The 24140-nt window shown below is 50.9% G+C and overlaps 9 protein-coding genes across 9 annotated transcripts; 3 read left to right on the forward strand and 6 right to left on the reverse strand.

Moving 5' to 3' along the window:
* Window positions 1-536: 536 nt before the first annotated feature.
* NCS54_01413400 (Hypothetical protein) lies at window positions 537-2635 on the forward strand (the record flags this gene model as incomplete). Its single annotated transcript, XM_053159296.1, has 12 exons — window positions 537-743; window positions 793-872; window positions 923-1062; window positions 1100-1241; window positions 1292-1451; window positions 1503-1556; window positions 1606-1657; window positions 1708-1815; window positions 1863-1953; window positions 2002-2125; window positions 2176-2267; window positions 2320-2635. The coding sequence occupies 12 exons, from the start codon at window positions 537-539 to the stop codon at window positions 2633-2635; spliced, it is 1566 nt and encodes a 521-aa protein (XP_053015271.1).
* A 257-nt stretch (window positions 2636-2892) lies between these two features.
* Window positions 2893-4510, reverse strand: NCS54_01413500 (3-phytase; the record flags this gene model as incomplete). Its single annotated transcript, XM_053159297.1, has 4 exons — window positions 2893-3916; window positions 3964-4112; window positions 4162-4295; window positions 4345-4510. The coding sequence occupies 4 exons, from the start codon at window positions 4508-4510 to the stop codon at window positions 2893-2895; spliced, it is 1473 nt and encodes a 490-aa protein (XP_053015272.1).
* A 742-nt stretch (window positions 4511-5252) lies between these two features.
* Window positions 5253-6537, reverse strand: NCS54_01413600 (Endo/exonuclease/phosphatase domain-containing protein; the record flags this gene model as incomplete). The annotated part of the gene is made up of 3 exons (XM_053159298.1): window positions 5253-5634; window positions 5693-5971; window positions 6020-6537. The coding sequence occupies 3 exons, from the start codon at window positions 6535-6537 to the stop codon at window positions 5253-5255; spliced, it is 1179 nt and encodes a 392-aa protein (XP_053015273.1).
* Window positions 6538-7693: 1156 nt separating this feature from the next.
* Window positions 7694-8758, reverse strand: NCS54_01413700 (Hypothetical protein; the record flags this gene model as incomplete). The annotated part of the gene is made up of 1 exon (XM_053159299.1): window positions 7694-8758. One exon carries the CDS (start codon window positions 8756-8758, stop codon window positions 7694-7696), a length of 1065 nt encoding a protein of 354 aa, XP_053015274.1.
* Window positions 8759-10593: 1835 nt separating this feature from the next.
* On the forward strand, window positions 10594-13367 carry NCS54_01413800 (F-box domain-containing protein; the record flags this gene model as incomplete). Its single annotated transcript, XM_053159300.1, has 3 exons — window positions 10594-10625; window positions 10720-12008; window positions 12619-13367. 3 exons carry the CDS (start codon window positions 10594-10596, stop codon window positions 13365-13367), a joined length of 2070 nt encoding a protein of 689 aa, XP_053015275.1.
* A 104-nt stretch (window positions 13368-13471) lies between these two features.
* On the reverse strand, window positions 13472-14973 carry NCS54_01413900 (Fungal-trans domain-containing protein; the record flags this gene model as incomplete). Its single annotated transcript, XM_053159301.1, has 3 exons — window positions 13472-13669; window positions 13726-14443; window positions 14498-14973. The coding sequence occupies 3 exons, from the start codon at window positions 14971-14973 to the stop codon at window positions 13472-13474; spliced, it is 1392 nt and encodes a 463-aa protein (XP_053015276.1).
* An 838-nt stretch (window positions 14974-15811) lies between these two features.
* NCS54_01414000 (Beta-glucosidase) lies at window positions 15812-18465 on the reverse strand (the record flags this gene model as incomplete). Its single annotated transcript, XM_053159302.1, has 3 exons — window positions 15812-16399; window positions 16458-18343; window positions 18405-18465. The coding sequence occupies 3 exons, from the start codon at window positions 18463-18465 to the stop codon at window positions 15812-15814; spliced, it is 2535 nt and encodes an 844-aa protein (XP_053015277.1).
* Window positions 18466-19546: 1081 nt separating this feature from the next.
* On the forward strand, window positions 19547-21166 carry NCS54_01414100 (MFS domain-containing protein; the record flags this gene model as incomplete). Its single annotated transcript, XM_053159303.1, has 3 exons — window positions 19547-19646; window positions 19701-20772; window positions 20830-21166. 3 exons carry the CDS (start codon window positions 19547-19549, stop codon window positions 21164-21166), a joined length of 1509 nt encoding a protein of 502 aa, XP_053015278.1.
* Window positions 21167-21720: 554 nt separating this feature from the next.
* NCS54_01414200 (FAD-binding PCMH-type domain-containing protein) lies at window positions 21721-23629 on the reverse strand (the record flags this gene model as incomplete). The annotated part of the gene is made up of 11 exons (XM_053159304.1): window positions 21721-21795; window positions 21849-22029; window positions 22079-22137; window positions 22196-22516; window positions 22566-22646; window positions 22698-22766; window positions 22816-22874; window positions 22919-23017; window positions 23072-23107; window positions 23159-23403; window positions 23454-23629. 11 exons carry the CDS (start codon window positions 23627-23629, stop codon window positions 21721-21723), a joined length of 1401 nt encoding a protein of 466 aa, XP_053015279.1.
* Between the last annotated feature and the right edge of the window lie 511 nt (window positions 23630-24140).

Raw genomic sequence — 24140 nt, forward strand, 5'->3', positions numbered from 1 at the left:
CAAAAGTGCCACGCAGGTTCACAATGTTGAATCATATCAGGTCTTACGCCTCGCCACTGCGCAGCTCTCCCACATCTTGAGCTAGTTAGACAAGATAACATTACTAGAAAGCTCGATGGCCAGCGATCTTGACGGAATTTGCGTGCGGAAATAACTCACTGCAAGTGATATATCGTCATCAACCCCCACCCATCCAAGTTGGAAAAGGGTAAAACTCCCCCGGATCGGAAGTGCTCCGACGCCAGTATGCAGGGTACTCAAACTAGTAGTATCCATGCTCCTTCGGATACAGGCTTCCTATAGCGTGCTCGAACCTCTGGCCGAGTTGGTTCAAGTTGCCCCCTTGTTGACCCATGTTTCATGAGCACGCACTCGGTCCTGGAGCTGATGCAATCAGATATCGCCTCGGGTGGATAAACCCCGACTAAACCTGACCATCCTTTGGTTTTCCTTTTTATTGGCACCTTGGCTGCGTCTTGTACTGGCTTATTGGCTTCTGTATCGGCTTGGGGAGATCACCTGCAACTCTTGTGCAAATGGCTACCGATATTATCCAGGCACACGATGCCTCGTCTCCATCAAGCTATGACCGCGACAGCAAGACGCCAGTTCAGACGGTACTTGAGGACAGCGGCTATGTCGACCCCAAAGAAGAGAGAGCGTTTGTTTGGAGACTTGATCTTGGGTTTTTGGTCATTGGGTTCCTGGGATACATGTTCAAGTACATTGACCAGACCAATATTGTGAGTGGCATCGAACTTGAGAAGCTCAGTGAAGACTAACACATTATAGAGCAATGCCTATGTGTCGGGCATGAAGGAGGATCTTTCCCTCTACGGCAACGAGCTCAACTTTTTTACCACTTATTTCAAGTGAGTTCGTGCATGACAGCTCATCAAACTCTGTTACTAACGGGGATAAGTATCGGTTACATCATAATGCTTTGGCCGTCTTGCATTATTATCTCGCATATTGGCCCTTCAAAGTGGCTGCCAGCCTGTGAGGTACGGAATAAGACACCAATCATGCCGTCGTCCATGGACTCTTCTAACATTCGAGCAGGTTATTTGGGGAATGTTGACATGCTGTCTATCGGTAGTCACCAACCACAATCAGGTTTGGATAATCTGTCAATCTACAAATTCCTTCAAACAACTAACCGTTTACCAGGTCTACGGCCTTCGGTTCCTCATTGGCTTCTTCGAGGGAACTACCTGGCCTGCGTACTTCACCATGATCAGGTATGTTCACTTTCCTCTTCTGCAATTCGGCGTAACTAATCCTTTTCTAGCCAATGGTATCTCCCACACGAGGTAGCTCTACGGATGAGTCTATACAACATCGCTCAACCCGCTGGTGCCATGATCTCTGGTGCCATGCAGGGAGGGTTGTCAACCAACATGGAGGGCGTTCTAGGCCGTGCGGGATGGCGTTGGACCTTTATCATCAATGTGAGATAACATTATCATTAATGATTTCGTATTGACTAACTGATCTCTTAGGGAGTCTGCACAATTGCTGTGGCTCTGGTGGCCTTTTTCCTGCTCCCGGGATACGTAAGTGAAGTAGAAGCTTGGATTTGAGTCGGCACTGACAGCTCAATAGCCCGAGAGCCCAAATCGTCTTGCAAAGTTCTATCTTAAGCCTCGCCACATCGGTAAGCTCCCATATCTGAGACCCGTGGTGCGATGTTCTAACGTTTCCTAGAAATCGCCCTTGCCCGTGCTCGTCGAGTCAACCGAAAGCCTCAGATAGGCATTACCCCAAAGAGCTTTTTGCGATGCTTCACGTTCTGGCAACTGTGGGCGATCGGAAGTAAGCTCTCCATGCGCACTTTTCACTCCGTATCTAACAAATTTCAGTTGCGTGGCCCATTGGTGGCAATTTCACTCCATCCAACTACTACAACCTCTGGCTGAAGTCTCTCAAGAACCCTGATGGGACTAAGAAATAGTTAGTGCGCCTCTGAGAATCGTAAACTTAAAACTGACATGGCTTAAGTACCGTTGCGATGCTGAACTACCTGCCAATTATCGGACAAGCGGCCCAGCTGGCTGCTGAAGTCATTTATAGCAGTGCGAGCGATTACTTTGGCAAGCGTCTACCATTCTTGCTCGTACATTCTGTGAGTTAACATAGCTTAATCTTGAGGCGAAACTCGTCTAACCATGGCAGACTGTCAATATTACGTCCCTGGCTATTCTCATCGTTAGGCCCAAGAACGAACGACTGTACATGGCTGGCTGGTACATGAATTATACAGGAGCGTGAGTATCACCGTTGGTTGACCATTGAATCCTCTTTCCTAACGTGAGCCAGCGTGTCAATGATGCTGTTATGTTCCTGGGCCTCGGAGAACCTGCCCCACGAACCTCAAGTCCGAACAGTGCTCTTCGCATCTGGAACTCTGTTTGCTTACCTCCTCAGTGCTTTTGTGCCTCTTGCAGCTTATCCTGCATCCGAAGCACCCAACTGGCGCATTGGAGCCAAACTCTACGTCGGGTTTGCCACATTCGCCGTCTTCCTGTACATCGCCATTTACTTTGGCTTCAGGTGGGAGAAGAAGCGAGCCAAGAAGCAAGGGCAGCTGACCACTGGCACAAACAAGGATGATGCTGAGCCTGGGTCCGAGTAGACATGGTTTGGATGAAGCTTTGAACGGTGTATGGATTGTGGCTTACGGTGTCGATAAACTTTGTGGCCTGCATGCATGCGTCAAGGTAGCCAATCAAGCATCTAGGGTCGTCACCATTGCATTCACTTTGATGAATAATATTATCAAGAATCAAAGCACTTCTCGGTAACCTATGAACTCGTTGTCGTAGCAACTTCAAACAAAATCGTGCCCTACCAGCGATGAGACTCTATGCCATCCCCGTGACTGCACCCCATCTAAGGCTTGACCGGCTGCAAGTGCGGCTGAGCCAAGTCAGTGAAGAAACTGGCGCCAAGCACCTTGGTTGGCGTAGCAGCATCAGTGGCATTGCAGATCTTGGCAAAGTTTCCGTCCTTCCGGAGCCGCTTCTCCAGATATCCAACATACTTCTTCACAGAGCAAGACTTGCCCGGGCCGTCCTGACACGAGGGCACAGGGTATACAGCGTCGTTGATGCGAACTCGAATAAAGGTATCCTTCTTGTTGCTGGGCTTGTGAGGGTTTCCCTTGATTGGGCAGCTGAGCCGCTCAAAAGCAATGGTGCCTCGCATGGGTGAGATGTTGGAGCTGCGCCAGAGTCGATCCTTGGGGATGCGATCGAGAGGAAGAGCCTTTTGCTTGTCGAAGACGCCGGTTGCAACAGCGAGCTCGTTCAACTGGCCATCGTTGAGGAAGCTCATCAGTAGCTTGGGGAGCTTGAAGGGACGACCTTCAAAGTCAACGCCCTCGGCATCGGGACCAGCAACGAATCTCTGCACCAAAGCATTGAGGAAGGGAACCATCATCTTGGACGCCACGTTCGCCCCAGGACCCACGCCGTAGTAGTATCTCAAGTCCTGTTGATACTCGTACTGCTCAAGCTCCTTCTGAGTGAAGGTGTTGCAGAACGGCGACAGACGACCGGTAATCTGTGACTCGAAACCACAGATGTAAGGGAAGTCGTTCCAATGCGCGTCATCCAGCTGGAGATCTCCCTTGATGTACTGAGAAAGTCGTTTTTTGAAGGAGGGCAGCCAAGTAGCCCGCCACGCGGACTGCTGCTTGTCGCTGTCATCCTTGAACGCGGGACACATATCCGAAGGAGCGAGGGTGTCGCCGAGGTGGGCGGGCATACCCTTGCCAGTAACGGAAACGACTGTTCCCAGAGAGGAGTTGGTTCCAAGGAAACCGTGCACGAAGAGCCGGGCGGTCTGGAGAACGCGGGTGTAGTTATTGGCCCAGACGTAAAAGTTGTCGCCTTCTTGGTAGAGGTCGGGATATCTACACCTGTCAGCACAATACTGAGATCCCATGAGTCGGATACATACCTGATGCGCAGAGTGTACCCCATATCAAACAACTCCTTGTAGCCAGTCTTGCTGAGTTGGGCGATTTGCAGGTCGGGGTTGGTCAGGGGAGTGTCCCACGTGTGGAAGAATGCCAATGGTCCAGTAGCGGTGTATTTGGATTCTTTGAACTATGAATTGTCAGAGTGTGTGGTATATGCCGAAATTGGACGTACTCACACGACGAGCCATTTCAACCCACGAGCTGTGAGCGCCCGAATCTGGGTAACGGGATCCATGTCGGGATACGTAGGCAGCCTGGTCGACAATGCAGCCGTCGGGGATCTCGGAAGAGATGCCAGTAACATCAGGGCCTGTCAAATGTTAAGATTTTTGCGCAAATGATGATCAGATGCTACTTACCGATATGCCACGGCCCGTTAGCTCCAAGATGGGCCAGAGGGTCCTTTGCTCTCTCAGCATCGGGAAACAGCACAGGCTGAACTGGATCCAACAAGGTTCCAACATCAATGTACTGGGCCAAGCTGTTGGAGCTCAAGGCAACCAGGCCAAGGTGGTGGAGCTTCATGATGAATTGAGTCAAAAGACACTCAACAATTGACAAGACCGAGGTTGAGGAGTAAAAGAATTGCGCTGCCTGCTTCCACAACGCGAACAAATACAATGGCTACCATGATATATAACTACTTGTCTACTGGCAAGGAGCGGAAATGAAATGCCATGTTGAGCCCTCGTTCCCCGACGCCAAGCACTAAACAACCCTGAGGAACGTTTGTCGAACCATTGGGGAACCACTACCGAGTTGAGCGTTCGCGGTGAGAAAAAGAGGAGAAGTGATATCATACAACCACGTGCAAAAGCGCGATTGATCCATTCGACGAATGCTATAACCGGATAATCGACGGCATAGTCTTGACCCATGCCTCGGTCAAGGACTAGGTTACTGCATTTGGCAAGCGGGCCGCGATGGGTGTCCATGGTCACTATTCCATGCGTGATTCCCGTTAAGGATAAAGATGCTCGTATTCACAGGATATCGGGTCTTGGGCTCGGTAGAAATTCTGAATCCCGATAAATGAGGGGATTCACAATTAAGAGCGCCAGTGAGAAGTGAAGAATTGATTGAAGAATAAAACTAACACCAAAACCCCAACACCACCCCTGACCCATTCTTAATCAATTTCTAACCCAAACCCATCACATCAGTTGGTTCGACAATCTCATAGAGTATTTGGGTGATGAAAACCGAAAACGCCTTCCAAACGCCTTGCTTTCTTATACCTCTCAACCCGCCTCGCCCCTCAGGACCCTTAGGCTCCTCGGGCCATTGGGTATAGAATTGGCTTAGGGTCTTCAGACTTCTTAGGCTCTTCAACCTTCGTAGTCTTCTCCTTTTTCTCCTTCTTCTCTGTCTGCTGGGGTTTCTTCATCTCCTTAGGCTTCTTCATCCCCTTGTACTTCTTAGCCTCCTTAGCCTTCTCGGGCTGCTCAGACTGCTCAGGTTCCTCAACCTCCTCAGGCATCTTGGGTTCCTTAACCTCTTTATGATCCTTGACCGCCTTGCGGGACCAGGCGAAATCAACACGGACGGGGGCATGATCCGACAAGGGTGAGTTATATTTCGTGACAAAGATCTCAGACTCGTAGTTGAACTTGACGGCATCTAGGTGCACAAACTTGCCAGATCGATAACTAAAAAAAAAAAAAGTTAGTTTTGCTCAATGACATCATGTTTTAAGAAACAACTTACAAAACCTTGTCCACAACCTCACATGAGTTGTTCTGGGGTGGGTGGGCGCACCCGTTGCTCTTCCCGTTGTTCTCGGGAATGGTGCCGTTGTGATGGAGCTTGACCCAAGCATCGGTGAAGCCGGCATCTGTCAGTTTGTTGATAGTGCGCTTGGGGTGGGTCCACACGTCGTTGAAGTCACCGGCGAGAATGACGGGTCGGCCATTGGAGTGCTTTTTGATGTGTCGAAGAAGCTGGTCAAGTCCTTCGGAGCGAGCCAATCGATCGGGCCACTGATTTCTAAGGTGATGTTAGCCATTATCCACGAATACTTTGTTAAGTACATACCCAGCGTCCGCGTGGAGATTGTAGAGATCAACCTCCAGACCGTCAATGTGAGATGTCATGTATGTGAAACCCTTAGGAGTCAGGCAGTCGCCGCCGTTTATAGCACACTCCTTCCAGGTGTAGCGATCAAAGATGGAGCAGTTGTACCAAGAAAATGTATTAAGGCCGTCGCCGTCTATGACATCGCCAGAAGAGAAAGTCTGGTAAGTGTGGTTGTCGTTGGTAGTGATGCGGTCGTGAAGATGAAAGTCCTCTTGAAGGTGGACAACATCGTATGCCTCCTCACGAAGATGCAGGCCAATACGGGCCGCGGCGAGCTTCTTGTCCTCAATGCCGTTGCGGTTGATGATTTCTGGGAGGCCGGCCACGTTGTAGGTGAGGAGGTTGAAAGACGAAGCATTCTTGCAGGGCTCCATCTTGTGCTTGGAGGATGCTTTCTTGAATCCGGTGTAGTCTACTGGCCAGCCCAGGCAAAGGGCAGGGGCCATGAGGGAAAGGGCAACAGAGCTGAAGAACATTTTTGAAAGTGGGAAGTGGTGATGATTGGGAGTGATAATGAGTGAAAGCTTCGATGAGGAAGTGGTGATAAGTGAAAGATGTGATGAACGTTGGTATTTGTTGTTTGTTTATCACTGTGATTGAGGTTGATGAAGGAGGGAAAAAGAAAACAGAGAAGAGAAGGAGAGGCGACACTCTTTTATGGATGAAAACATGTTAAGCTTTTTCATTCTCATCTCCCGCCAGAATCTTCAAACTCTTCTCACGTAGATGTCCCTGCGAAGCAAAATTTAGTCACAAGAATCGAATGGGGCTGAGCATGTCTCTTTGGAAGCTTATTTGAGCTTGAACTAAGTTGTATCTGCGTTGATGTGAGCCATTGCGAGCTCAAGAAAGCTTGTTCTTGTGATTTACCTTTGCCGTTGCAGAGAACGATTAGGCATCAAACGTCGGACAAACCAACAAAGCGTAGGGTGTACAAATTGCAATAGCTCCTATCAGTTGCTGTCGGGGCGTTTTCTGATTAGATTTTAATGCCGTCATGTATTAGAAACTGTGTTCTTTGTTACTATAGTGATGCCCGGTGCGAGTCACAATATGCAACATGCCAGCAGTGAATACAGCAGCAAGGCCCTCCCCATTGAAGTGATGTTCTCAACAATCATGATTCCTATCTTGTAAGCTTTTACTTGCATCAATACGTTGGAAGGATAAGGGTTGAACCAGCATGAGTGATCAGCAGGGCGAACTTTGGAAGCGGGTTTCCCCGGGAAAGCAATGACTCAGGCCAGCTCGTTACGGGACGTGTACCGTGATCCCCTCACCTCAGCAACTCTCACTTATGCTGTTATCCCCTCATTATGTGGCGATTTCAGTGTCAATCTACACTCCAATTTCTGTAACCGGACGTCTTCACCCCTTTTACAATCACACAAGCATGTTATTTGAACAAGTGCTTAAAGAGTTGATTTCAACCATTGTGCCGGATTTGCAAATATTAACAGTCCCTCACACTGCATCCAACCTGGAGCAGTTTTCAAGCCAGCTGAGAACTATAGTACAGGTCGAAAGCAAAATATGTACAGTGATGAATGGTGCAAAAAAGACAATAGTCGAGTAATATCGAGTAATAGCACTCTCGGCGTTACCACCCCAGCCTTGACGAAGGTTCACCACTTAGCAGATATTCTGCTTGGCGTTGCCAGTGATGGACCAGCTAATGTTCTCACCGCAAGGAGACTCGCGGACCGAGTTGTCGTTGACTTCGAGGGTAACCGAAATGTCGCGGTTGTTGGGGAACTCGTCGCGAGCGGCCAGACGAACCTCACCGCCTCCCTTGACAGTGCCGCCGTTAATCTTGACGTTGTAGCAGTTCTCGATAAGGATGGCATTGTTGCCGTTGTCCGCCAGGTCAACAGTCTCGATTTCAGCGGCACCGGACTGGGAAACGCAGAAAACGCCACGGCCACCACCGCGGGAGACGACCTTGTCGATGAAAATGTTTGTCTCGTACTCGCCGTTGGCGCCCTGGCCGTTGTTGTTGGCGAATCGGAGGGTGCCGTAACCAGTGCCTGCACCGACGTTGCTACCGTCGACGAGACCGACCTTGGCGTTGGTGGTCTTTTGGATGAGGAGACCGGCCTCGCCGACGTCGCGGGCGATAACCTGGTCGATCTCGAGGCCGTCAATGTTCCAGGTCTCGACGGCGTGGCTGCCGGCACCGGTGACGCTGATAGTGCCCATCTTAACGTTCGAGTTGGCGGCCTTGTCTCGGTCGAAGCGGATACCCAAGCCTCCGCTAAGGTTCATCGTGATTTCTCCGAGCACCAAGTTCTTGGTGCCGTAGAATCGGAGGCCAAAGTAAGGAGAGCCAGTCATGGTGAGGTAAGGAATCTGAACATCCGTGGTGTCAAGGGACTCGATAGCGCCGTGTCCAGCTCGGTTGGCAACGTCAATGGTACCACATCCCTCAAAGATCTTGCCGCTGTCAATGCTGATGGTGCCTGCACCAATCGAACCCGACGCAATGACAGAGACGCGCTGGCCGCTGCTGATGGAGTCGATGGCAGCTTGGATCGCGGCAAGATAGTCGGAACCCGAGTAGACCTCTCCAGACCCGCTGGTAGCTGTGAAGGAGCCGTCGGAGCCCGTCACCTGGGCGTCGGGTGTGCCAGCACCACACTGGGCTTGGACGCCTCCGATGAGGGCGAGGGCAGCGGTTGGGATCAAGGCTCGGACCATGGTTGCGATTATCTTGGGCGATGTGGGGATAAAGGAATGGGACACAGTCCTGTTCCTCTAACCATGAAGAAACGGGGACAAGCTATTTATGCTGTTTGAGAACCCACATCGCGATGCCCCTAAACCGATGATCTCTCTCAAACAAACATTGGCATTAGAGGATCACGTTGATCCAGAACAACTCTAATTCTGCACCAATCCGGGGACAGCTTTGTTACGGGAGAGTCGGGTGTAGAATGGTAGAGTCCTTGTCGCTCTCGGCGAGGAACAGGGGATGGCCTGTTTCCAAACAAGACCTGAGGCAAACTGCAAGGGGTTCCCCAGGCATTCAGGAACCGAGGGCACGATGACCTGCAAATAAGCTTCCTTGAAACACATTATGCTTAAAAGGTAGCCAGTGTTGCGCGACGGGGTGACATGTCTACCAGACTCGGGGGTTTATGAACACCTTTTTTGGCATCATCAATTTGACGATCCCTCCCGACACTAACATTTCTCCCATTGCATCATCCGGCCATTCTGCTCAAGGCGATAAATTGCCATCCTCAAGACGAGATCTTAACTGTCGGGTTTTAATTTTCCGGGCACGTCACGTCACTACTATAATTGGCTTAGGCTGCAGCCCTTGAGACGGCCAAGATGTTTCAGTTGATAGCCCCTTATCAGCCATGTCGCAGTGGCCCCTTGCTTCGCCAAAACGCACAGAAGATTGCTAGAAAACATGACGGACGGTGACATGCTCACCTTTAATCTGACCACAAGTTTATTCTGGGCCTTATAGCTTATTTCAGCCCGTCACGTTATCGTGGTCACGTCCCAATCCGGGCTCCGTCGGAAGTTCGGTCGGCAGCTCGGCCCCATATCCGCTTTCCCCAGCTCCACTGTCCCGGTATTAACAGAAGGAACCGGATCCGGAGATCAAGACACTGGCCAAAGACAGAAAACGGGATTTATTGTATGAGGCTTACCCTTATGAGGCTTATTCTTTTCTCTGATTCCATCTATCCATGTTTCTCAGCTTGCCTATTAACGTCTAGTTGCTGGTGGGCAGACGAGGCTCTGATCCAGCACTGACAGTCCAGCCACCCTAGACTCCAGGCTCGACACGTATGAACGCCCATAAATAGTTTCTATAGAACGATCAAATGAGGTTTTTAGTGAAGTATAGCCTGTGGAACTGGCATAGATGGCCTCAAATCCAGTTGACGCTTAATCCAACCACTAGAAATGCTGTCGACCTTACGAGGCAGAATAACAACTCCAAGTGACAAAGATTACTGAACCGTCAGCATGATGCTGTCTTGAAACCACATCCTTGCTGCATTGTCAAGCCATGTCTGCAAGCTCGTCTTGACGAAAGCACGTCAGCTCGAATTGTTTTTCAATTTCAATCTGTTCATCTGCACGCTGGTTGGTTTGGCGCTTACTGGCACGACCACCCTTGCAGGTGCATGCGCATCAGTCTTTCGCAACAAATCCATGCCTCCCAACAGCGGGGACATAATCCTGCAGGCCACGACAGACACATCAACCGCGCGCTAAGCAACAGCATTGGTTCTCAGGACTGCAGCTTGAATGCTTTTTGAGAAATATAAACCACTCTATTAGCCGCGAGATGGATCCTACAATGCAAGTGCTGGGCTAACTTGGGTCGCCAGTTGGGGCTGGGTCGATTATCAGATGATGAGCAACGGGCATCTTGGGAGTTAAAACCTTGGCTAGGGCCCGAAAGCTTGTCCTGTTCATTCCCCTTGGCATAAAACAGTAGCTGGTAGTTGAGCGTTGCTTCACTTACAATTTCAACACCGAACACCGCCCTTGAACCTCATCTAGAGATGACCAAGAACCAGCCTCCAGCTATGGTCCGGTATGTCCTTTATCCCATTCTTTGGCATTTCTCGTTCTTCAAACTCCCCCACCCATCAGCTAGGACTGCTATTCTGACTAAGATGCTATCATAGGCCACCGCCAGCCGCCAAGACGGCTGCTGCTAGGAGACCCGTCCCCTGCAACAACGCAGTTCTATCTCAGCCTACGATACCTAAACGCCCTGCTGCCCCTACCCAGCGTCCCGTCGGCCTACCTCAACACCCCAAAGTCCAACAAAAACACCCTTCAAGGCCTGCTCATCCGGCTCCGACCCGTCCTCTCCCAAATCCTCCTCGCCCGAGCCGGCTCCCTACAGCACAACCAACTAAGAAACCGGTCGGATACAAGCCTGTCCCTCCTCCAAAAGCCACACCTAGCCCTTCTGTCGTCAAGAAGCAACCTACACCGAACAAAGGCATGCAAATGGATGATGTCAAACGCATCCAACAAGCTGCATATGCTCAAGGTCAGAAGGCTGGGCGCAAGACCGGTCAAGCTCAGGGCTACCAGGCGGGTGAAAAGCACGGCCGAAAGGTCGGCCAAGAAGCTGGAAACCGCGAAGGCTTCAGCAAAGGGCAGAAGCAGGGTTATGCACAAGGGCACAAGAATGGTCATGCCTCGGGACAAGCACAAGGTTACGCCAAGGGCCAGAACGTGGGCTTCAGCGCTGGACATAACAAAGGCCAGGCTACAGGGCAACGCCAAGGCTATGCTCGGGGCCAGAGTCAAGGATACGGCGCTGGACACGTAAGTGGTCATGTTGAGGGCCGGAAACAAGGCTTTGCACAAGGCCAGAGCCAAGGCTTCGATGCCGGACAGAGAAGAGGCCATGTTTCGGGGCATAAGCAAGGCTACTATCAAGGTCAACATGTCGGCTACTACCAGGGTCAACACGCTGGCTATTCTCGAGGTGAACATTTCAGTTATCACCATGGATACCAACAAGGGCGCGATGAAGAGCATGACATCAACAAAAAGGCCATTGCAGGCGGTGTAGTCGCGGGCGCAATGCTTGGTGGAACCTTCATGTATCTGGGCCACGAGGCACTGGACCCTGATGGGCTCTCACAGGTCACGGAGGAAACAGAAAGCATCAGCACTGAGATGGAAATGAGCGACGATGAGTTCGCTCCAGGAGAGCCAGTTGAGGATGAAGACTGGTATGAGAGACACAGAGCGGAGTGGGATGGCGATGAGGCCTATGCCCGATCCCATGAGGGGTTTTCAGGACATGGGGATGAAAACTTCTATGAGGGTGGAGGCTATATTGGTGGGGGATATGAGGGGAGTGATGGGTATGATACGAACCAGGATGTTAGAGACGACAGCCAGGTTCACTTGAGCCAGGAATATGAGGCCGATAGGGGAGGCTTCGCAGGAGGTGAGCATTCTAGAAGTGCTGATGATTTTGATGAAAAAGGTCGGGGAGAGGAAGATTGTTGCGAGTGCGACAATTGTTGTGACTGTGGTGACTCTTGGTGCTGTGGGGGTGTAGATGACAAGAAGGATAACGGTTCTGGCTGTGTAATTATGTGAGTTCCCAGTGGAGAGGCTGTTCCAGACTTTGCCTGGGAAACCTACAGCAGCGCTGGGTCACTTGATGAGGAAACTGTATTAAAACTTTGGACCCTTTGTCTGGATAGATGAGTACACTTTGGAGCTGGGCGCTTCCGCTCGTCACACCGTGGTACTTGGATAGCCAACCAAGCTCGTGTTGGAGGGCATCTCTAAGCGCTCAGGCCTGAAAGAGCAGGAACTAGGCCGTAGCTACAGTCCCCTTGTGATGAGCCGGGACTGCAGGGGAAGCGTGGATCCCGCTCAGAACAAACTGGAATGATGCACTGCACACGTACCAACACCAAACACCTGGCATCAGAGATGCAGATCAATCATCTTTGACTTGAATAAGAACTACCGAGTCCATTTGTCTGCCCCCATTATGACCTGCCGGACCCCTACCATTCAACTCTTGCAGCTGAGCGTTGATCCAGAGGGCGAAAGCGAGTTCCGCCTGCTCATCAACAACCAATTCATCAAGTACATCACAATAGACAACGGAGTATTCGACAGCGGAGATATGTGCTTTGGACCTTCGTTGATATCCCTTCTTCCGCCACTGCCACCTAGGGATTGGAATATGGCCCGCATCTGCCGCGACCCGACGACTGGAACCGCCCACTTTGTTGAGGTCGAAAGAGCGCGCCTGCCAGGCATCGAGAAGACATGGCATCACATCAATATTGACTATTTAAACATTAAATTGGGGCGGAAACTTCGCTCCAACATCTACGAAGCCACCTGTCCTGGCTTTAGTTCAACGGTCATCGCAAAGTTCGCACGGTTTCCGTGGGAAATTCCCCAGCTAGAGAAGGAAACGGAGGCGTACAAATGGATACAGGTTTATCACATCGGCCCTCCATTTCCTGGACATCTGTCCGAGGAGGGGAGAGTCATTGGCTTCATCATGACCAATATCACCGAGTGCCACCATGCTACGCCGGATGACTTTGACCTGTGTCACCAGACATTGACCAGACTACACGAACTGGGAATTAAGCACGGGGACATCAGCAAACACAACTTTTTAGTTCATGCCGGAAAAGCAACCCTCATCGACTTTGACAGCGCCGTGCCGAGGGCCAGCGCACAGGAGCTCCAAGATGAGATTTCCAGCCTGCAGCAACACCTGGAGGATACGTCTGGGAGAGGTGGACGGGTTATTGAGCAGAACTCAGCCTAGAGTCTGTTTCGTTGGGCAGTGAGGATTTGGTAGCGAAGCACACAGGGTCGATGTAACCAACTCGGTTTAGAGAAGGATCTCGGGACACATGACTTGGGAGTTGATTAAATGCTTTTATCGTTACGCCGTCCTTCATCTATCCAGCTCTTCAAACCATCCGTATTAACAATCTCGCTTCGGTCAAGGTAAGACAAGACCTTGGTGAATTCCTGGACGAATTCAGAAGCTCGGCGTGAGACATGCTCGTCCATGGACAAGGGACAGCTGAGAAGCGAGCTGGCAACGTCGCGGACTTTGTATATCTTGATGGTAGATTAGCTTCGGGTTTTAGAGAAGAGCCTGAGTTGGCTTGACTTACTAAGAATAGGCCATTCGGCTCAAGATAGGGATGAGGAATGCTGTGAAGAATGTGAAGTAGCTGGCGACAGATGTCTTCGCGTTCCCTCCAGTTCAGTTTAAGATGAGACATGGCTGCCGAAGGTTGTAAGCGAGAACTATCGATCTCTTGAATCACGCCGTCCATTCTATCGAGTAGAAAGTTTTGGAGCCATAGGTGAGTAACGTGCAAGTTTACCCGCGTAACTTCATTCTGAGCATGCACAAGGTGCACCTCTCCAAAAGGCTCCTGATCAATGGTACCGTCATTGGCACTATTGTAGAATGGCTTGTCGGGCGAGTGATAACCATCCCCAGGTCCCCATTGGCGCAAATGTGGAGGAAGGCCGTCGAGGAGATATCGTAGCTCATCAAGTAGGTCTCGTAGTCGGGAGAGACGTTCTTCTGGTGTTCTTCCAAAGCCACAGTCACAGCCATCGTTAAACATAGACTCTCTCATGCCTTTTAGAAAGACGCGAGAGGTGATTGTAAACGCACTCGTCGTGTTGAATGATTCTTCTTCCGCATTACTGTGCAGCCTAGCAGGTAGGACAGCTGGTAAACAGCCTGCAGCTCCTATCTCCAAGATATGTTCGTCGAGGAGGTTGAGAGGCTCCAAAGCATCAAAATCGACTTCTCGTAGCATGTAATTATCTAGGTAGGTGACGTGGTTGCGCCGTCCAGGCTGGATTTTGGAATGTCTGACACAAGTTAGTCTTACATACCGAAAGAAGAATGCAGACTTCGCTACTCACGCAAATGTGTATAGTTGAAGCCAGAAAGCTTTCTTCCGTAGCTGGGTCTCTACAGCATTGAGGTCCTCGTACTCCGAGGTGCGATGAAGTTCCAGCAGCCGGGCTATCTGCATCGACTCGGCCTCGAACATCCGACTCTGGTTCGTCTGACCCGTTTGAAAGACGCCCATGGACAGCGCAAACGCTACGGCCCATTTACGATGGCTAAGGTGATCCCAGTAGTCTGCTGGCCGAAGGCGAAGACACATTTGAGAGCAATAGTTGATCATTGCGGTGCGAGTTCCGAAGCGACTTGCAAGGGCATGATAAGCGTCGAACCTAGAAGGTAGGAGTCCGACGGTCAAGGCCGATAGTGCTACGATGAGGCACAAGAAGTCGAGGTCGTTGACGTCTCGGTTTGCTGCAAGATCGGCATGAAATGTTGGCAGATGGACAATAGGAACGAGTGGGTAGACGCGTTCAGTAAAATCCGTCATGATGAACATCAGGAGTTCCCGGGGACACAGCTCATCTGTGAGAAGCGAACGATGGTAGAGCCCCGATTCATCCTCGGCCAGAAAAACACCTGGGGCTGAGATACTTGAACGGCTTGGCGATGGATTAGTGTGTGGTGTATTTGATATGATGCCAAGCTGGGCATTGTGTGAAGCTGTAACCTCTTCATGGCTGGAACCATCGTGTATTCGTTGATAATCGGATGGACTATCGGGTTGAAATTCCGGGGATACAGGGATTGATGGCTGCGGCCTAGCCTAAGTTAAAACAAGATAAGTTTGAGGAAGAGACAACAACTTACCTCTTCCTCTTTGGCCCCCGCGGCCTCGTAGGTATCGCAAAGCTACATTGAATATGGAGTCTGGAGCAGCCAACGCATTGCGACGCTGTAGTCCCATCGACTCTGGGGAAAACACACTTGCGTCTCCTAGCACGACAAGCGTCGCAAGCCCTACTAGCCAGTTCCCTGGGCTTGGGTTGTTCCCCGAACCCAGTGTCTCGTGGCGTGCTAGGATCAACAACGTCTGTCATGGTTCATGAGTTTCTGGGGAACAAACCCTTTGGGGGGGCTGACGAGGCGGAGAAATAGGTTGGGCTGTGGGGACGGGTCACGACAAGGATGCGAGTCATGTGGTGGTTGACTTTTTTCTGTTCCTTGTGTCCGACGGACGGAACCGAAACTCTTTTAGATTGACGTCAGATTCCTCTGGTGATCTATATCCGTTTCTAGCCTTTTCCGTTAGTCTACATGCCGTCCTCCGTTGCCGGCTCCCCATACACATGGATGCATACCCCAGATAGTTGACCCTATCGGCCCTATTATCCCCGGAGTCCTCTCCAAGTTGTGGATTTCTCAATTGTAAACGACTGTTCTAGGAAAGCACATCGGCTGCTTGTCCCCACAAGGACCGTGTACTCCCCGGCCTCGCTGCGCCAACAATCCTCCCTCTCGTCCCAGTAACTCGTCGCTCGGAGCAGATCTAGCTTGATCTCTGCGATAGTGTTGGCTCCCTGCTCCAGATGGACCTTGGCAAATCCCTTGAGCTCTTTGCTTGACCTTGTAATCGTGTCGCGGGCTGAAGCTGTGAGGGGTGTCGCTGAGGGTGGCTTGACGTAGGCTTGCAAAACAGCGGCGCCTGCTCGAGAGCCAGTGTTTGCTACCTTGGCCCACACAACAACCTCTTGGTTCTCTGTGTCCGGGATGACGCTGATTTGAGAGAGCTCAAAAGTTGTGTACGACAGACCGTGGCCGAACGGAAACAAGGGCTCAATGTCCAGAGTGTCGTACCAACGGTAACCGACGTGGACGTCCTCGCCGTAGAGGACGCGACCACCTTCCGAACGGAAGTTCAAGGCACTGGGGTTATCAGCAACGCGACGAGGCATCGTGATGGGAAGCTTTCCGGCCTGTTGAAAGAACATTGTCAGCTCAAGTTGTTGCCAAAATCAGGGTCTTGGAACTTACCGGGTTCACAACACCAAACAGCACGTCAGCAATTCCGTTGCCAGCCTCGTTGCCACCAAACCACGCCTGTGCGATAGCATTGGCTTGATTAACCCACGGCATAGAAATAGGAGTTCCGCTCTGGATGAGAACCACTGTGTTGGGATTCGCCGCAAGCACGGCGGAGATGAGCTCGTCACTACCGGGAGGAAGAGACATGTTGGGTCTGTCCTGTCCTTCGCTTTCCCACTCGCCGCTTGTTCCAACGCACAGCACAACCTGGTCCACGGTCTTTGCGAGCTCAACAGCTTCGTTCAAAGCTGTGGGTTGCTCAAGTCTGGGGCAACCGCCTAGTCGTAGACCTCCTTGACCAAAGTCAACAACGCCAGACACCTTGAGGTTGGACGTCTTATCGCATCCCCAGCGAACGAGAAGATTGTATTCCTTGCCACCCTCCAACTCCTTGGCACCTGTCTCTTCAATTGTACCACATCCAAGGAACGAGCTTCCTGGCGTCTGATTGGTAACGTTGGAGACAACCAACTCGCCGTCGATAAAGAATTCGCCAGTGCCGTGCACAGAAAGACCAAAGTCCCACACGCCAGACTTCTCAGGGGTCAGGACGCCCTCAATCTCTGCATACCAGACTTCGGCCAACTCTGGATTCTCGTAATCCACGAACCAAACGTTGGCATCATCGAGGAATCTCTCCTCAATGACACGCCTTGTGTCATCTCCGGAACTAGGCCTTGGCTCATTGTACACGCGCAGAGCGAATCCCTGGCGTTTGCCATCGACTGTCCGCAAGATCTTGCCAATCTGAGGCAGTGACCGGTGTCCGTAGATTCCCTTGGAAAAGACAACGTCGCTTGCGAGGCCTTCAATACCCTCGAGTGGAGAGATAGTGTGGTAAGCTCGAAGACTGGCGCTTCCTCCTCCACAGTAGGCGGTCATGTCTGCGTTCGGGCCAATGACGGCCACCTTCTTCTTAGGGTTCAGCGGCAGAATGTTGTTCTCGTTCTTGAGGAGTACCACAGCTTCCGCGGCAGCCTCTCGCAGCAGACGGATGTGCTCTTGGCTGTTGAGCTGAGTCTCGGGCGCATTGGGTGGAATAGAAGTCTTCTCGATGGAGTGCTTGACAAGATGCAAGATCTTCCGCACACGCTCATCCAATGTTGAACGCTTGACCTTGTTTGATGTGACAGCATGAACAAGGGCACCAGAGCGCCATCTGCTGGGGCCTGGCATCTCGAGGTCTTGGCCGGCGTTGATGCCCTCAGCCGTGCTATAGCTGCCAAACCAGTCACTGACAACCAGACCATCCCATTTCCACTCATCACGGAGGATTTCTTGGAGAAGATGCTCGTTGTCAGGAGCATGGGTGCCGTTGATCTTGTTGTATGCCGTCATGAACAGCCTCGGGTTTGCCATTTCCACGGCAATCATAAAGGGGAGAAGGTACACTTCTCGAAGGGCCCTCTCTGTGACTTGGATGTCCACAGCCATGCGTGCACTTTCCATATCATTGCAAGCAAAGTGCTTCATGGTAGCAGAGACACCTGAGCTCTGCAGACCCCGGACATAGTGACCAGCCAAGACTCCGGAGAGGAGAGGGTCTTCAGAGAATGATTCAAAGCCTCTTCCACCAAGAGGCCCCCGTTGGATATTGACAGTAGGTCCAAGCAAAACATGAGCACCCTTTGCGTGGGCCTCATCTGAAAGCAGCTGACCCAGACGATGGATCAAATCCACATTCCAGCTGGAGCCTAATGCGGTTCCGCATGGTAGGCAAGCAGATGGCGTGCTGTCAAAGAAATGGGTGCCTCGAACACCGTTGGGTCCATCGGATAGGCGGATTGGAGGGATGGCCAGGCGTTCAATAGCCGCTGTGTGCCACCATCCAACACCTTTTTGACAAATGAGGGTTAGCAGTGGCTACGATGGGGACCAGGGTGTTGGCCGACTTACCGGCTGTCAGTTGGACTTTTTCCTCTAGGGTGAGTTGGTTGAGAAGGGATTCAACATCCATCTTAGCGTTCAATCATGCGTCTGATGAAGATGAAGAGGAGAATTGGGGGGTTGAGAAGGATGCCAATGGCTTCGTCTAGTGACTGAGCCAGACTGTTAGGAAAAGCCCATTTATCAAGGGAAACTGCTCATGGTGCCAAAACGTGAATTAGTCAGGACTCAAAATGTCCTCATGACTATCCACTTCATGACAGCTAATTCTCCGCAACATCTTCGCATTTATGAGTGCGTAATAAACGCCAGACAATACGGGCCGTTGACAATATTCCATCGTGCACCTGACTGTGAAAAGTGGGAGTTTACGGAGATGCGAGGCGGAGAATCACGACTGACCCCTGAGCCCAGTATTGCGTAAATCTCCGCCTCGGACTTCTAGGATTCTAGAACGCGCTAAGACTATTACGCGACATTATCAAGCACGCCTCGTGATTGATGGCTCTTGAGACGGCACGCGGCTGAAAGAAAAAGTGAGACGCCAAGACAAAGATGTTATCAGATCATCTTGGTCAATGGAGAAGAAGAAAAATGTAATAAAATCATGGGAGGTGCGTACTAGCTTCTAGATTCTCTGTGGGCTTTGTAACACTTTTGGTCAATTATTGGCATATTTCGTGTGAACCTAGTGTTTGTAGAAGCCATAGCATTCGAGAAGACTTAGACGGTCTTGCTGTTCCGGTGTTCTGGTTCAGGATCCCGATGTCTCTGAAAAACGCCATCAGCCGTTCTGCTGTACCGTTGATTTCTTGCCGCGGAAACGGGTCCTAGTTCACCTCTGATTCGTCCCTCTATTTCTCCGCCGCTAAAAAGCCCACATATTCTCGCTTGTGCCGTGTTCGCGGTATGTACCACGAGGTCTGCCGGGGATCCATCAACAACGTGTGATTCCCCATGGGTGCCCCAGTTTGAAGTCCCGGGGGCCCAAAGTCGGTGACATTGATCGGCGGATACCTTTTTTTGCTGGGGTTTGGGGTAGATATTTAACCTTCTTGCTCATCCTCACAAGGATCTTGATCTGATCATCACTCCTCTCCACTTGTCAACGCTTTCACATACTGGCTTAACAACTCGCACAGTTGTCAAACATGGCCGAAATCGTTTCTACCGCCTCTAATGAGAGGCCGTGGTGGAAGCAGACTCATCTGCTGAAGCTCAACTCCATCGTCTTATCGCTCATCTTGTTCTGTACGTAGCCCCCCTGCCCCAAACTACGCATTAACTAACAAGTCTCAACTGCAGCTTCCGCGAATGGCTACGATGGTGGCCTTCTAGGTGGAATCCTTGCTCTTGATTCATGGAACGAATTCATGAATCATCCGGCCGGCGCCTACCTGGGTTGGATCACAGCCATCTATTGGCTCGGCAACGGTCTCACTACGCCCATCGCAGCCTGGGTTTCCAACCGCTGGGGTAGAAAGCTCGGTCTATACTTTGGATATTTCTTCCTCTTTGTCGGTATCGGCATGCAAGCAGGCTCCCAAAACGAAAAGACCTTCACATACGCTCGTCTCTTCATCGGTATCGCCTCGGGATGGCTCGGAAACTCAGCACCCGTCCTCATCAACGAAGTCGCGTATCCATCGCATCGAGCCATCGCCAGTTCTCTGTTCATGTGCGGCTGGTATGTCGGTGGCACGGTCTGTGGCTGGGTGACGTTTGGCTGCCGAAACATCGCCTCGGACTGGTCGTGGAGAATCCCTGTTTTGCTGCAGGTTCTTCTCCCTCTCTGCGCTCTACCCGGACTTTTCCTATCTCCCGAGAGTCCCCGCTGGCTAGTGAGTGTCGGCCGTGTGGATGAAGCCACCGAAATCATCGCCAAGTACCATGCTGGAGGCAACAGGGACGATCCCATTGTTAGCACGCAGATGCTGGAGATTGAGGCAACCATCACAGCTGAAAAGGAAGCTTCGGGAAGCGCTTCGTACCGTGACATGATCAAGACGAAGGGCAACCGTCACAGACTCTTCATCTCGGTTACTCTGGGCTTCATCTCGCAATGGGCTGGCAACGGTGTCGTATCCTACTACCTCCCATTGGTTTTGGACTCGGTTGGTCTCAAGACGGTTACCGAGCAGACTCTCATTTCTGCATGCCTTAATGTGTGGAATTTGCTATGGGCTGTCGCGGCAGCTTTCAGTGTTGATCGCCTTGGCCGCCGATTCCTGTTCCTCTCGTCTGCCAGCGTCATGCTTGTCAGTTTCATCATTGTTACTGGACTCAGTGGCTCGTTTGCGAACTCAGGGTCTTCTTCGGTCGGCTTGGCTGTGGTCCCGTTCCTGTTCATCTTCTTTGCCGGTTACGATGTTGGATTGTAAGTCTCTACTCACAAACTGTAGCAGTTGACCCGTTACTAACTCACGCTCTACAGGACCCCCTTCCTTGTCGCTTACCCTTGCGAAATCTGGCAGTTCAGTCTCCGCTCCCGCGGTCTCACCGTGGCATGGTGCACAGCCGTCGCATCCATCTTCTTCAACTCATTCGTCAACCCCATCGCCCTTGAAGCCATTACATGGAAGTACTATATTGTCTTTATCGTACTTCTGTTTCTCTTCCTCATCGTCGTTTACTTTACGTACCCGGAGACCCGCGGCCACACCCTTGAGCAGATGGCGGTTGTCTTTGATGGAGAGGATTCTGTCCCGGCCCAGGCTGTGGCATTGGAGAAGAAGATGAGCATTGGTCATGTCGATAATGTGGAAGACTAGATGTCTTGGTTCCGGGATTTAGGGAAAGATTTATTCTATGAGCGCAAAGGTAGCGATATTGAATAACAACTTCAGCGCTGTCACAACCACAACAACTTGTCGCTAGCATTTTGCACAAGTGAACTGTCTCCCATTTCCACAACCATGCTCCAAAGTGCATTGACAAATGATCTTGTGATCAGTTTTATACTCAAAGTAAGAATAATAGAGCTAGGTTAAGACTTTTGAGCCAAAAGGTACAGCTGAGTGTACCTGGTCGCTGCCACGTTGAGCAGTTTACCCTGAACTCTCAGGTGACTCGGTGGAGACGCGGAAATAAGCGGAGAAAGCGGAAGGGCAAAAAGAAATGACTGAAAAGCAAAAAGACTTGCGGGTGGAGAGGCTCGAACTCTCGACCTTTGGATGTCCCTGACCTTAGGTCAAGTCATATTATGAGACCAACGCTCTAACCAACTGAGCCACACCCGCTGTGATGATCAGATGGTGACCTGATTTCACGTGACTGAGTTTGTGCAAACAAGCCTCATGTTGAGTGACCACTCCCTCTGCCAACCTCACAACATCGCTTCAGCTCCAGCGGGCTCGATAGGAAAGTACCGATTAAAGACACGATCTGGGTCGTATTTGGCCTTCAAGAACCCAATCAGCTTGATGTTTGTACTTGGTCTCAAATCTGGCTTACCTTGATTCTCTGCAACCGAAGATAATTCTGACCCCAGACATCTTCACTTTTCTCTTTCGAGGAGCAGGCGTTACCGTTGACTCCCAAATCCTTGGCATACTTTCTCTGATATGACCGAGCGACTTCAATCATATCATGAACCCATGATTGTGCACGTTCGTCACCGGCAATGTCGTTGTGCCTTGGACATGTTAGCTGCTACGAGTGAGCGAGAACTGGATTTGCCTTACTCTTCACTGGCCAAGCATACGAAGTGCTTGGGCTCATGAATAGGGATGCACGTGGTCTCCTATAATAGTTGTTAGAGCCTGAAAGCACATGGAACCACCTGGGACTGCTAGACCTACAGGCCTGAACCTCTTGCTGTTGTGAAACTCAAAGAAGTACTTGGTGTCGACGGCGTCGGGATTCGCATCTGTGTATTCGACGTATCGCTTCCAAACTTCCTCTGCCATTCCAGGCCAAAGACCAGTGAAGGGAGTGCCACCCACCGCCTTCCTGGGGGAGCCCTGCAAGAGAATCTCGTCTTGTACATGACTGAACTCTACCAGGGTTGGGCAATCAACCGAGTGATCATGAAATGGTTTCGCGGCCCCGAAGAAGTCGTCAAATACGGCTTTGAAATCCCCGACAGCCCCGAAGCCAAAGAAGGTTACCACAAAGAGAGGCTAGTATTGGCGTTAGCTTTGTAGCAGACAACTGGCTATGCAGATAAACCTTGTGCTCGGGTGCAGGCCCACGGACGTAGTTGAGAAACGCCATGATTGTCTTTTCTCCAAAATCTTGCTCGAGGAATTCCTATTTGGGTTATCAGCATGAAGCGACTTGTCCGACCTGGGGCTGTCTTACCTTGAGCTTGGGGAGAACCCTTGGCAGTGCCTCGCCGGGATAACTCAAGGAGCGGAAGAAATAGGGTCCCTTTTGGACTTTAGCGTGTATGCATCTTGAATAGGGCTTATGAACTCACCTGGGGAGGGAAGGTCCGCAAGACGAATTGTACCACCACACCAAACGATGATGAGCCCCCTAACCATGTTAGTAACGAACGTAGCGACGAAAACCCGACTAACCTCTAATGGCCCAGAATAGATCCGGGTTTTTAGACTCACTAGCCTTCACAACGCGTCCATCCGCCAGGACAACAATTGCTGATATGATGTTGTCGCATGCTGCTCAATCCATCAGTACCACCTCATCTTGGCTTGACGGAAGGATGGACATACCCATGCCAAACTTTTGCGACAAGGGTCCATAGCCACCTGGAAAGAATCAAGTTAGAGAGAGAAAATTGACAGCTTCATCATTCTCACCTCCTGTCAGATGGCCTCCAACACCGACAACATGCACGCCTCCTCCCACGCATTCGAGATCATGTTCCCTCAACGCGGTATAGACGTCGCCCCAAAGGCAGCCACCGCCGATTGTTACCCTCATGTTCTGTTTATCAACCTCAACGCTATTGAGAGCCTTCATGTCGATGACAATGCCACCCTCGATACTACTCGCAGGAGAGAAATGGTGACCACCACACTTGATTGCAATTTCCAGATTTGATCTAAGGAATTGTCAGTGTGTCTTCTAGCACTCTCCATCGTGTACACTGACTTTCTGGCAAACTTAATAGCAGCCTGCACATCTTCTGTAGATGTCGGGAAGACAACGAACTTGGCCTTGCGTTGAGCAGCGACGTTGGCTCGGGTCAGAGACACATCGTAGTCTGGAGATGAAGAGTCGAGGATTCGACCAACAAAGCCGATTTGTTTCAAGTCACTGATAGACATTGTGTATATTGGGGATAAACGATAAAGGGTTGGTGCAGTACTAGCAAAGAGAGCTGGCACATGGTAAACCTGACTTATATCGATCATAGTAGACAAAGATGGAGTTAGGGACTCGAGAATGTTATCCCCGTCCGGATATCTCCACATACCGCATCTAGCCAAGAAGCCATCCGGCACTTGTGATCAAAGCGGACATTGGATCAAGATGTTTGAACTGTGGGATGAATATCCCTTCGATGTGGCAGGGTCAAGTTGGTTGCTTTGCGGGGGCTCGTCTGTTTAGAGCTTTCTGGACCCTGGTGGACACGGCCGGAGGAAGATCATAATACGATTTAACTATCGAACTCGGAACATTTCCACTTCAACTAGATGAGATATTCCCTAGCTACTGAGCTTAACTCGTAGACCCGAGGCTCCACTGCTATTGAGCATGAAGCCGACGTGATTCGATTTTGGGGTGTGGCGATCGCTGTGGAGCCGAGCCGAGAGAGGTTGGAGTTGAGTCGTGATA

The sequence above is a fragment of the Fusarium falciforme genome, chromosome 12 (assembly GCF_026873545.1).
Source record: "Fusarium falciforme chromosome 12, complete sequence".
Classification (NCBI taxonomy): domain Eukaryota; kingdom Fungi; phylum Ascomycota; class Sordariomycetes; order Hypocreales; family Nectriaceae; genus Fusarium; species Fusarium falciforme.